The 11,938-nt window shown below is 30.6% G+C and overlaps 1 protein-coding gene across 1 annotated transcript; it reads left to right on the plus strand.

Moving 5' to 3' along the window:
* The first annotated feature begins 6,890 nt into the window (after positions 1–6,890).
* On the plus strand, positions 6,891–11,122 carry LOC124942164 (protein argonaute MEL1-like). The gene is made up of 21 exons (XM_047482596.1): positions 6,891–7,057; positions 7,146–7,295; positions 7,386–7,519; positions 7,592–7,701; positions 7,804–7,907; positions 8,000–8,138; positions 8,251–8,367; positions 8,455–8,562; positions 8,643–8,702; positions 8,804–8,923; positions 9,012–9,183; positions 9,260–9,381; positions 9,508–9,645; positions 9,725–9,867; positions 9,956–10,018; positions 10,099–10,162; positions 10,278–10,413; positions 10,499–10,572; positions 10,645–10,739; positions 10,814–10,845; positions 10,935–11,122. Exons 1-21 carry the CDS (start codon positions 6,906–6,908, stop codon positions 11,120–11,122), a joined length of 2,421 nt encoding a protein of 806 aa, XP_047338552.1. The 5' UTR covers positions 6,891–6,905.
* Positions 11,123–11,938: the final 816 nt, after the last annotated feature.

An 11,938-nucleotide genomic window follows, 5' to 3' on the forward strand; every position in this document is an offset into this window, starting at 1 on the left:
AGTACACACTGTTAGAGTTAGAGGTGGTTTGATATTGGATTTTCATTGTTTTAAAAAAAAATTGGTCACATTATTAATTAAAATATTTTTCAATCTACTTTTATTAAATTTAAATTTTAAATATAAAAAAATATTTTGATAATTCATTTTATAAAAATTCCATATATATACATATTTAATTAAATCATATTTTTCAAAAAATTTCGTAAAAATCTTCAAACAAAACTTAAAAATTTAAAATGTATTAATATATAATAATAAAATATATATTTTTAAAAATAAAAAATATTTATTGGTCTGATATGTTTCATAAAAATGTATAATTATCCATCGGAGTGTAACATTTGGAGAGAAACTTATTTTATTTAGAAAAGTTTTCGTGAGCAATCTATATTCTTTGTGAGGATGGTTTTTCGACCAATTTTTGGGACGACAGTTGATGTAGTGTCAAAATCTAGCTGCGACGTATCATGAGCTTGCTTCCATTGTTATATGTAGAAATGCTACAATTAAGAACATGTTTGATCCTCGATCTAGTGGTTACGCTAGCCAAATTAGACATAGAAAGAGATTAAACATTATGGAGAGTTCGTCTCATAATAGAATTTTATTTTTAGTAAGACGCAAACAAGCTAGTGTCCCCACCAACGTAGCTCAGTGATAAGAGTCGGCTTAAATGATCAAAATGTCATAGATTCGATTCAATCTGGAAGCATTTTGAGTTTAAGCGGAGAACCGTGATTGTGGGATGTCATGCTAGATCTCCTTTAATTCCAAAAAAAACAAGTGTCCCCATCTGAACAAGATGTTATGCGTTGAGAATAGATGAATAGTTTTCATGTAGAGCATTTTACAAGTTGTTCGTTAAGATGAGTTCATATAATTTTTGTTGGGAAAAACTTTTGGAGTCAAAAATTTCATCTAAGATCTCGTTTTTTGGATGAAGCGTTATTCACGGTGCAATTCTTACGGATTATATGTGCATGAAAAAATGTTGTATTATAGTTAGTCGTATGTGTCACGAGGAGGTTGAATCAACAACTCATTTATTTTTGCATTGTCGAGAGATGACTAGTATCTGAAATATTTTGATAAATATCACTAGGATTCATTGGGTGATGCCCGAGTCTTTGGACGGTTATTGAGAAATTTGAATTGATACGGCTAATATGGTAGACCTAAATTTGAGTTACCATCCTAATTATTTCTTAGAGGACTATCTAGTTAGAGAGAAATTGTCAAACTTTCATTTATCGTAATCATCTAATCGTATTTTTCATAATGTTATTATTATGATCTTTTTTAGATTCATTCTGGAAAGTCAGTAGAGTCCGTCGTAAAGTGAATCATTATTATTGAGGACTTACAAGCTCAATAATGTATTGACTAATGTTTTTTTAATTTTTTTATTTTTATTTATTTTATTTTCATGTTACGTTGTTGTATTCAAATGTTTTTTTTTTTATCATTTTAATATATATATATATATATATATATATATATATATATATATATATATATATATATATATATATATATATACACGATTTTTTTTTAATAATTAATTAATACCATTAAAGAAAAATAATTTAATAATATTAAATAATATTAAAATTATTGAAATAATTCCAATGGAATAAGAACCTATCATCAACCATAAAGTTAATGACAATTGATGCTTAAATTATTACCAAATATAATAATAATTTTGTTGATGGTATGTTTGATAATTATGAAATTAGAATTAGTGTATAATTTTTATTTTTAGTAGATAATTTAAAATTAAAATTATAATTATAATAGAATTCAAATAAATATAATTTTAAATTTTACTCTTCTTAGTTTAAAATTATAATTTTAATATATTTTCCAAACAAAATATGTTATTGAAGCAAAATATATATATAATATTGAATCTATAACTTAATTTTTATTTAATACATTAACATTTTGATTAATTTTTTTTTTAAAATTAGGAAGTTAATTTTGTTTTTAATTTAGAAAGTTAATATGTGGAACTAATTTTTTTTAATTTATAATATTAACACGTGAAATTGATATTTTTTCTTATTAAAACCAAATTTTAGACAAAACTATTATAATAGGTCGCATCAAACTAATATTTTAATAATATATTAAATTATTTTTTATGGAGTAAAATTTCTATATCCATTCAAATTTCAATCATTAAAAATCATTACAATTTCAATCATTAAAACATAACCTTAGATCTTGTAATGATTCTCTTTTATCACTAGTGTCTAGATTGACTTGTAAAAAAGGTAAACATTAATAGAAGATAACAAATCATATGAATGAATGTGAAACAACTAAGCATTTTTTACTACATGTCCATTATCAATCATACATGTAATTTTTATCTATTTGTTCAACAATATCCTAATATCATTGATTTATTTCTTTAAGTTTGTGATAAAACAAAAATAAAAATCAAGAACTCGAGTTTCAACTATTCTAAGATAATGAAATAGTGCAAGAGCCTAGAGTCGGTCCCGAGTTTTGGGTTGCCCCAGCCTCCGTTAGAAAAAAACTCGATATTTTTTGTTGCCCTAGGTCGAGTTAAAAAAATTTGTTTTTTTGGTGAGTTTTGAACCCATAACCAAAATAAAGGTTTTAAATTTTTTTTTTATCTAAAACCACTAGACTACAATATCTTATGTTCAAAATTACAATATATTTAATTGAAACCTTACAATTTTTAATAAATGGGCTGCCATGGGGAATGGGCTGCCCTAGTTCGAGGGCTTGCCGGGCTTACCCCAGGGCCGGCCCTGCAAGAGCCCTAAGGGAGTTTCAAAACATACCAAGACAATGACATTGCATACAAATAACCTATTGATAAGCCTTATATATAAGCAATCACTTAACGAAAATTGTTGAAGACGAGTAATATGTTGATCAACGGAAGAAGAAGAAAGACAAGGAACCTTGGCGGCGCAAATTGAGCCCAAAATGTATCGAGATTTTAGGGTTACAAAAAGCCTAAATTTAATTTTTTGGGCTCCGTAAAAATTGACAAGGTCTTTTTTTTGTCATTTTTTATCTTAAAATATTTCGAACCGGTAAAATGCCCAACAAATAAAATACATAAAATATATTGGGCCTAAGAAAGAAAAAAAACGCGTAATCTATTCTCGGCTTCGATTTGTAAACCCTAATTCATTTGACGTCGAACCTATATATTCAGTCCCTCGACCCTCTCCCTCTTTCATCTCGGAGGCGGCGCTCTTATCTCATTTATTGTTTAACAAGTATTTTGTCTCTTGACTCTCTCCCTCTTTCGTCTGGGAGACGATCTCATCTCGTTTCTTCTTTCCCTCGACTCTCTCACTCTTTCGTCTGGGAGGCAGTCTTATCTCATTTCTTCTTTCTCTCTCCCTCTTTCGTCTGGGAGGCGGTCTTATCTCGTTTATTCTTTAACAAATTTTCGGTCCCTCGACTCTCTCCCCGTCTGGGAGGTGGTCTTATCTCGTTTATTCTTTAACAAATCTTCGGTCCCTCGACTCTCTCCCTGTCTGGGAGGCGGTCTTATCTCATTTCTTCTTTAACTAACAATTTCTTCATGTTAAAGGTAATTTTGATATTCTCTTCTCCTACTTTTAAGATCAGAATCTTAACTAAATCACTCTTTGATAAAAATAATTTGTCATGAGCTTTCATATCGAGTTTGATCTGATGGATAAACACAATTTTTTTCTCATGTGAGCATGTGATGTAATCTTTATTAATCTGATTCTATCATAATAGTTTTTTTTTGAATGCAGGAGGCTATAACATTTACTTCAACTTAAAACGTTTTAAGTGAGAATCGATTAACAACACTAGTATCTTAATAATCGAACTGTGCGGTAATCTTTATTAATTTGATCCTATCATAATAGTTTTAATATATTTATTATACAGTTTTATTGAATATATTTAATTTAATTTTAAAAAAATTATTGTTGCAGGAACAATACATTTTCTATATTCGATAAAACTTTGAATCTTGAAATCAAATCAAATCAAATCAAATCAAAGTTTCCGCATTAAAACTACAAGGTAAAGATCTTGAATAGATTATAATGAAATGTTCAATTTCCTTGATATGAAATTGATTTTCTTCATCATAGATCTACTCATATTCATTACTCTATGATACATTAATTGTTTTCATTGATCTAGTTACAAGTGAATCAACATGAAGGTCCCTATGGATGAGCACAATAAAACATCTTCTTCTTGTTCAGGTAGATATCATTTACATTGACTTTAAATTAATATAGGAGGGTTGTTTGTTCCCGATTTCTCTACTTTCCCTATTTCCTCTCATAATGAAGGGCAAAATCGTAATTTTTAATTTTTTTTTTTACTGTTTTGCTCTCTTCTTGTGAGAGAGAATAAGAGTGTGGAGAGATTTCAGAAATAAAAGATCATTCCCCCTGTGTGATGTTGTATCCAAAATTTTAAATTGATAAATTATTTGTGGATTAATTAGTCTCGTAAAAATAATACATTATAATTTTTTTTAATAATTTATAGGTTTTTATAAAATTCTTATTTTTTATATTCATCTTGTTATTTAACCCAAAAATAAAAATAAATTGTAATTTGAAAGATTTTATGTAATCTACAAATTTTGATAAAAAATAATATTTTTTTATCCACTTTTAACTTTTTTTATTATTTTTTAAATATTTTAAAGTTTATTTTAATTAAATATAAACCAAATCTATTTTATATTTTACTTTAATAAATTTTAAAAATTATTGTGATAATAACTATGACAAATTAATTTTAAAATGGTAAATAATCTAAGTTAACAAAATTTTATAATTTAAAAGAATTTATGTAATATGATTTACAAATTTAATTAATAAAATAATTATTTTTATCCACTTTTTACTTATTTATTTTTTAAATATTTTAAATATAATTTTAATTAAATATAAACATAATCTATTTTATTTTTTACTTTAATAAATTTTAAAAAGATTTGTTTGAATAATATTATGATAATATTTTTCTTAAAATGATAAATTATCTAAATTAACAAAATTTTATAATTTGAAAGAATTTATGTAATATAATATGATTTACAAATTTAATTAATAAAAAATTATTTTCTTCTTATGTTTTTATCTAATTTTCACTAAAGTATATTTAATGATTTTAATTATATTTTTTTAATAAATAAAATATTAAAAAATTAACTTTTTTGTGACCGTTATATTAATATGATTTTTTTGTAAGATTGTAATAATTTTTGCATTGATCAAAAATTCAAAAAGAATTATTTTAATATAACATAATCTATAAATTTGGTAAAAAAGTTATATTTTTATTTATTTATATTTTACTTAAACAAACAGCTTTTAATTATAAATTTCATAATAAATTCAAACCAATCTCTTTTAACTTTTTATAATTTATATTACTTTTTCAGAAAAAAATCTAAAGATTATTTTCTAAATTTAGACCTATAGATTTTTTTTATAAATCTCTATGTCTAAATTTAGAAAATAATCTTTAGATTTCTTTCTGGAAAAGTAATATAAATTATAAAAAGTTAAAGGAGGTTTGTTTGAATTTATTATAAAATTTATAATTAAAAGATGTTTAAGTAAAATATAAATAAATAAATAAATAAATAAAAATATAATTTTTTTACCAAATTTATAGATTATGTTATATTAAAATATTTCTTTTTGAATTTTTGACCAATACCAAAATTGTTACAATCTTAGAAAAAAATCATATTAAAATAACGGTCAAAAAAAGAGTTAATTTTTAAATTTTTTATTTATTAAAAAAGTATAATTAAAATCAGTAAATATACAAATTAGATGAAAATATAAGGAAATGATTTTTTATTAACTAAATTTATAAAAAAATATTACATAAATTCTTTCAAATTATAAAAATTTTTTAATTTAGATAATTTACCATTTTAAGAAAAATATTGTCATAATATTATTCAAACAAATCTACTTTTTATAATTTATATTACTTTTCCAAAAAAAAATTTAAAGATTATTTTCTAAATTTATATCAGAGATTTTTTTCTAAATATGGAATCATATTAATTTTTAATTTTTTTATAATTTAGCTGTATATATATTTCCCTCCGTTCTCTTTCATTTCAACACTTGTATTTTCAAACACAACTCATTCTCTGTTTTTTCTTTCTCTCATTCACAGTTCAATCGAATTGTCTTTTCACTTTCTTTGCAAAAATGTCTGGAAGAATTGGAGGACGCGGAGGTCTAAGAGGTCAATCTGACCGCATTGATCAGCCTTTATCGCAAGCCGGACGTGGACGTGGACGCTTTGGAGGAGGAAGAGGTCAATCAGACCGCACCGATCAACCTTTACCGCAATCCGGACGTGGACTTGGACGCGTCGGAGGAGGAAGAGGTTACGGTACTCCTTACAATGTTGCGGCAGTGCCTCTACCAGCATCTCGAACTCCATCCGGTTATGGTCCATACCGCTCCTACGTACCTGTATTGTCGTCTGCCTCTTCTTCATCTGCAGATTCCTTAGCTGCAGATGTCGAAATGAAGCTTAACTTAGCTTCACCTTCTGAAGCAGTTTCTCAGACTCTGCAAAATCCGTGTCCTGCTTATGTGACTCGGTCTCTTTCACCTTTGACGGCAACAACCAGACTGCCGGATAGACCAGGTTTCGGTAGAGCCGGTAAGAAGATCTCAATCCGAACCAACCATTTTCCAGTTCAATCAACTGGACACGACGTTTTTCATTACGATGTGAGTGTATATTATTTGATCGGCTCTTATCATTTGTTGTTCATGTGTTTCTTTTGTTTATTTAATCTTTTCAAATAAAATGTACAGGTCACAATCATTCCAGAGGTGGCATTGAAGAAAGTACGCAGAGACGTCATGAATACTTTGATCGACTCTTACATGGAGAAGTATCTGGGAAATCGGTTGCCTGCATATGATGGCAGCAAAAGCATTTACAGTTTGGGGCCACTTCCCTTTCAGTCCAGGGACTTCCCAGTGAAACTGCTTAAAAAGGATGGAATTACAAGGTGACTTTTTAGTGTTTAACATTGCTTAATCTTCCACTTTACTTATTTGATTTGACTTGAAATTAAAGATGGATCTTTCTCGACGCAGGAAGGAGCGTCAGTTCGAAGTGGCAATTAAGTTCGCTTCTAAAGTTGATCTGTATCAACTTCAAGCGTTCTTACATAGGAAGCAAGGGAATCTTCCTCACGAGACACTGCAAACTCTTGAGATAGTCCTCCGAGCGACTCCTTCGGTTATGTAAGAACATCATTTTATGCTTCAATTCATTTCCTTTATCACAATGTGCTTTTTCTTTTGTTTACCAAATTAAAATACATTTTTTTGCAGGTATACCGCTGTTAGAAGGTCATTCTTTTCACCAAGACTTGGTGCAAAGGGGAAAATGGATGGTGGCCTGGAGTATTGGCAAGGGTTCTACCAAAGCCTACGACCAACTCAAATGGGGCTGTCACTAAATATTGGTATGTAGCTTTAGTAGCCTATAAACATGTTTTATATTTGTACTAACTCAGCATCTAATTTTTATTTTGTAGATATATCAGCAAGGGCATTCTTTGACCCCATCCTGGTGACAGAGTTTATTCAACAGTATCTTCACATTGGAGATCTGTCCAAGCCCTTATCTGACCAAGACTGTAAGAAAGTAAGTCTCAACTTTCTCTTACATTTGAGAAAAAATGAATGTTTGAGTGTAAACTTAACTAGGATCATAACTCACTTAAATGTGTTAATATTCTTTTTTCAGATTCTGAAGGTCTTGAAAGGTGTGACTGTAAAAACGACTCACCTAAATAATGTCATGAGCAAAAAGATAGTTCGTCTATCTCAACAACCAATTGGTGAACTGATGTAAGATATTTTTGCATACGATCATATCTTGTTTAAATCTATTTTCTCTTTCCAACTGTCCGTTCTTACTTTTCAATCTTGCTCTTGTATAGGTTCACGTGTGATGACGGTGTTCAAAAGAAGTATGTGGTCCAATACTACTTAGAAAGGTACTGTATCACACTTAGGTATCCTTCCTTACCTGCAATGCAGTATGGAAGTGATTCCAAGCCTATTTATCTGCCATTGGAGGTACTTAATACTTGAACTGGTCTTTATTTTATGCTATGGTCTTTATTTGCCTGAATTACCTTTGTTTATCATTTTTCAAAAACTCATTTCCTTTATTTTGATGATGTTATAGCTGTGCAAAATCGTGGAGGGGCAAAGGTATACGAAGAAGTTGAATGAGAGGCAGGTAACCTCTCTTTTGATGGCTACCTGTCAAAGACCCGTGCATAGGGAACAGAACATTAGACAGGTACTTTTGTATCCATTGAACCTAATCTTTCAATGTTTTTTTATTTGTTAGTTATTTAGTCCTTTTATTGATAATTTTCTTCTCCAGATGGTCAGGCAAAACGATTACAACAATGACAAATTCGTGAACGAATTTGGGTTGCATATACAGCCTGAATCTACAGTGGTTGAAGCAAGACTTCTTCCACCTCCCATGGTAATTCTTTAGTCTTGTAATTATTTGGTTTACGTTTCCATTACTAATCTTTAATAAAATTATTACGCTGGTTGTTGCAGCTCAAGTATAATGGGTCACAAGAGGCTCCAAGTGTGGGGCAATGGAATATGTTGAACAAGGTATTGTTTTACTTGGATGTGTGCGCGCATATCACCTCCCATTTTATATTGTAGCGTAATCATTTGTCTTCTTTATATTTAATATGTTCTTATTGTGGCAGAGAATGTATAACGGGGCCAAGATAGATTTCTGGACCTGTGTCAACTTCTCAAAAATAAACCAAAATCAGGTCGGCCAGTTCTGTTGGGACTTGGTGCAAATGTGCATAAGTAAAGGGCTGGTATGTATTCTTTCCATCTCACCTCGAGCTTGTGCATCTTATATCTTATGAGAACCTATCCTTAATGTGCATGAATTCTCTCTTGCAGAGTTTCAATACTGAACCGCTGATTCCCATTCATTCAGCCAATTCTAACCACATTGAAAGGGCACTAACCAGCATCCACTCGCGATGTAATGAGCAGCTCACAGAGAAGAAGGCAAACGGCAAACATCTTCAGTTGCTGCTTGTCATATTGCCAGAAATTTCTGGTTCATACGGTAACATTTTGAAGAATTATTTTAGTTAAGTGTATATGTTGTGCAAACCTCCTAACTAACATTGTTGTTCTTACAGGGATCATTAAAAAGGTCTGTGAGACAGAATTGGGCATTGTCTCTCAATGCTGCCAGCCTAGGCAAGTTCTTAAGAGGACTTTGCCGTATCTTGAAAATCTCACTCTGAAGATTAACGTCAAGGTATGTTTTAACTTTTATAATGCTGTTAGAAAAGAAAGACTACAAGTTCTCAATTGAGTTGATAATTTTATGTCTGTCAGTCATTCATTCATTTATCTAGCTAATTGAATGTTTGTTAAATTTCAGGCTGGAGGACGCAACACCGTGCTTGCGAGTGCGTTGGCGAGAAAATTGGATTTTGTCTCGGATATGCCCACCATCATCTTTGGCGCTGATGTCACTCATCCTGCTCCAGGAGAGGATTCAAGCTGTTCAATTGCAGCGGTAAGATGTGTTGAAAATAGTTTGATTTTGTTTCTATCTACTATTATTGGGTTGTTAAAATGTAGGTTTATATTTTCAGGTGGTTGCTTCGATGGACTGGCCTGAGGTAACCACTTACAAAGGACTGGTCTCTGCTCAAAGGCATAGAGAGGAAATCATCAGTGACCTCTATAAAGAGGTTGATGATCCTATAAGAGGGAGAGTTAAAAGTGGGATGATCAGGTAAAAACAAATATTACATACATATTTTTTTCCCTTCTCTTTTTGTGGAAGTAAAAAATATCTTGTTTGATTTTTGGGGACTTTACAGGGAGCTGTTGATTTCGTTTAGGCAGTCCACTGGTCATAAACCATTTAGAATAATATTCTACAGGTAAAAATTGTATATGTTCTTGCATTGTGCATTTTAGTGCTTAAATTAAGTTACTAATAATATATGTTGTTTAAATGCAGAGACGGTGTAAGCGATGGGCAATTCAGCCATGTTTTGCTCTATGAGGTTGATGCAATTCGGAAGGTAGTTTTTACTTTTAATATGGCTATATATATATGTGTGTGTGATTTTTGTTTTGTTTTGTATTGTATTGTATTGGTATTGGTATTGTGAGTTGAAAATTACATGTTTGGTGCAGGCATGTCTTTCTCTGGGAGAAAATTATCTACCGAGGATCACATTTGTGGTTGTGCAGAAGAGGCATCACACTCGCCTCTTCCCAATGACTCATGGAGACAGACATTCAACCGACCGGAGTGGAAATATTTTGCCAGGTAATATTATTGGTTGTGGTTTGTAATTGGTAATGGGTTGGATTATGTAAATACTAAATCTGATTGATTGGATCTTCATATGTAGGTACGGTGGTTGATACCAAGATTTGCCATGTAAGAGAGTTTGACTTCTTCCTATGCAGTCATTCGGGTATCCAGGTAACTACTAAAAAAATTGATTAGATATTTTTATTGGTTGAATAAGAAATAAGCGCTAACAAACTGAAACAGGGAACAAGCCGGCCAACACATTACCATGTGTTGTTTGATGAGAATAACTTCAGTGCAGATGCATTGCAAGGACTCACTAACAGCTTGTGTTACACGTAAGTAGTGACTTAATCTTTAACCTATATTGTTGTAATTACGTAATACTAATTAATCGGGTGTTTCTTTCCAGCTATGCAAGATGCACTAGATCGGTGTCTATAGGTTTGTCCTTCTAGCTAACTCAACAACTAACTTTATTTTTTATGATCAATCAATCATTCTTCTTATGGTTTGGTTTCTTTGATGTGCAGTTCCTCCTGCTTACTATGCTCATCTTGCTGCATCGAGGGCACGCTATTATGTAGAAGGTGGTGTGGAAGGAGATGGAGCTGATGCTGAATCCACTAGTGTCAGAGTAAATACAAGGGAAGGGGATGCAGTTGTTCGGCCTTTGCCCAATGTTATGGATAATGTAAAGCAATTTATGTTTTACTGTTGAACAACATTGTAATAAGTTTTTTGTTGTAATATTAGGGTTTTTTTTGTTGATGTTGTTAAAGTATTAAATTGTTGGTAGTTTAGATATGAAAGTTTTAGGTGTTAAAAGTTTTATAGTTTTTATGGGGTTTTTTTTAGAAAGATTGTAATAATTTCATAACCCTTTTAGAGATAAATATTGTTATAAAAGTTATGTTTATAGTTAATTTTTACTTTTGTTATGATCATTGAAGATATTTGTCAATTAGATTACATTTTAATAGTATCTATTATATATAATACTTCAGTATTTAGTTTGGAGTGTCACCGTCTTTTTCACTAAGGTTTTGGATTGCCGAATTCCGGAAGTCATCTAACTTCTATAATGGATTAGCGATCCTTGATCCGCAGACGCTGGAAGTCATCCCACAACTAACTTAAGTTAGACTTAGTCTCTGATTTGAGTACTTGCTTCAAAGACTATATTCACCTCTCCATCTTCATGTTCCGTCTAATGATGAAAATGGACGGTTACAGTAGTAATATTAACTCTATAACCGGCATCAGGGTTATCCGGAAAAGGATTCTGAAGTTTGAGACTGACGACTCGACAGCTCTTCCCACTTGCAGCAGTCGACACCGACAATTACCCAAGATGAGAGCCTGCCGGAAGGAAGTGCATTTCTCTCAATATGAATAGTAGTAGAGAGAAGTCTATAAGAAATTTGAAATTGGCCATGATTCTTCTTGAAAGGTAGAACCTTGATTGATCTGCTTTTAAGCTGATATAAAAAACATGTAAAATCAGCTTAGTCACTTAATTTTGTATTGTTTATAC

This window comes from Impatiens glandulifera, chromosome 6 (assembly GCF_907164915.1).
Source record: "Impatiens glandulifera chromosome 6, dImpGla2.1, whole genome shotgun sequence".
NCBI lineage: Eukaryota > Viridiplantae > Streptophyta > Magnoliopsida > Ericales > Balsaminaceae > Impatiens > Impatiens glandulifera.

What these genes read in the sequence shown, in the direction of transcription:
- LOC124942164 (XM_047482596.1), top strand. Translation starts at nt 6,906, where the DNA reads ATGAATACTTTGATCGACTCTTACATGGAGAAGTATCTGGGAAATCGG. An exon ending in CTATTTATCTGCCATTGGAG is followed by an intron (nt 8,139 to 8,250) that starts GTACTTAATACT and finishes ATGATGTTATAG; the next exon opens with CTGTGCAAAATCGTGGAGGG. An exon ending in GTTAAAAGTGGGATGATCAG is followed by an intron (nt 9,868 to 9,955) that starts GTAAAAACAAAT and finishes GGGACTTTACAG; the next exon opens with GGAGCTGTTGATTTCGTTTA.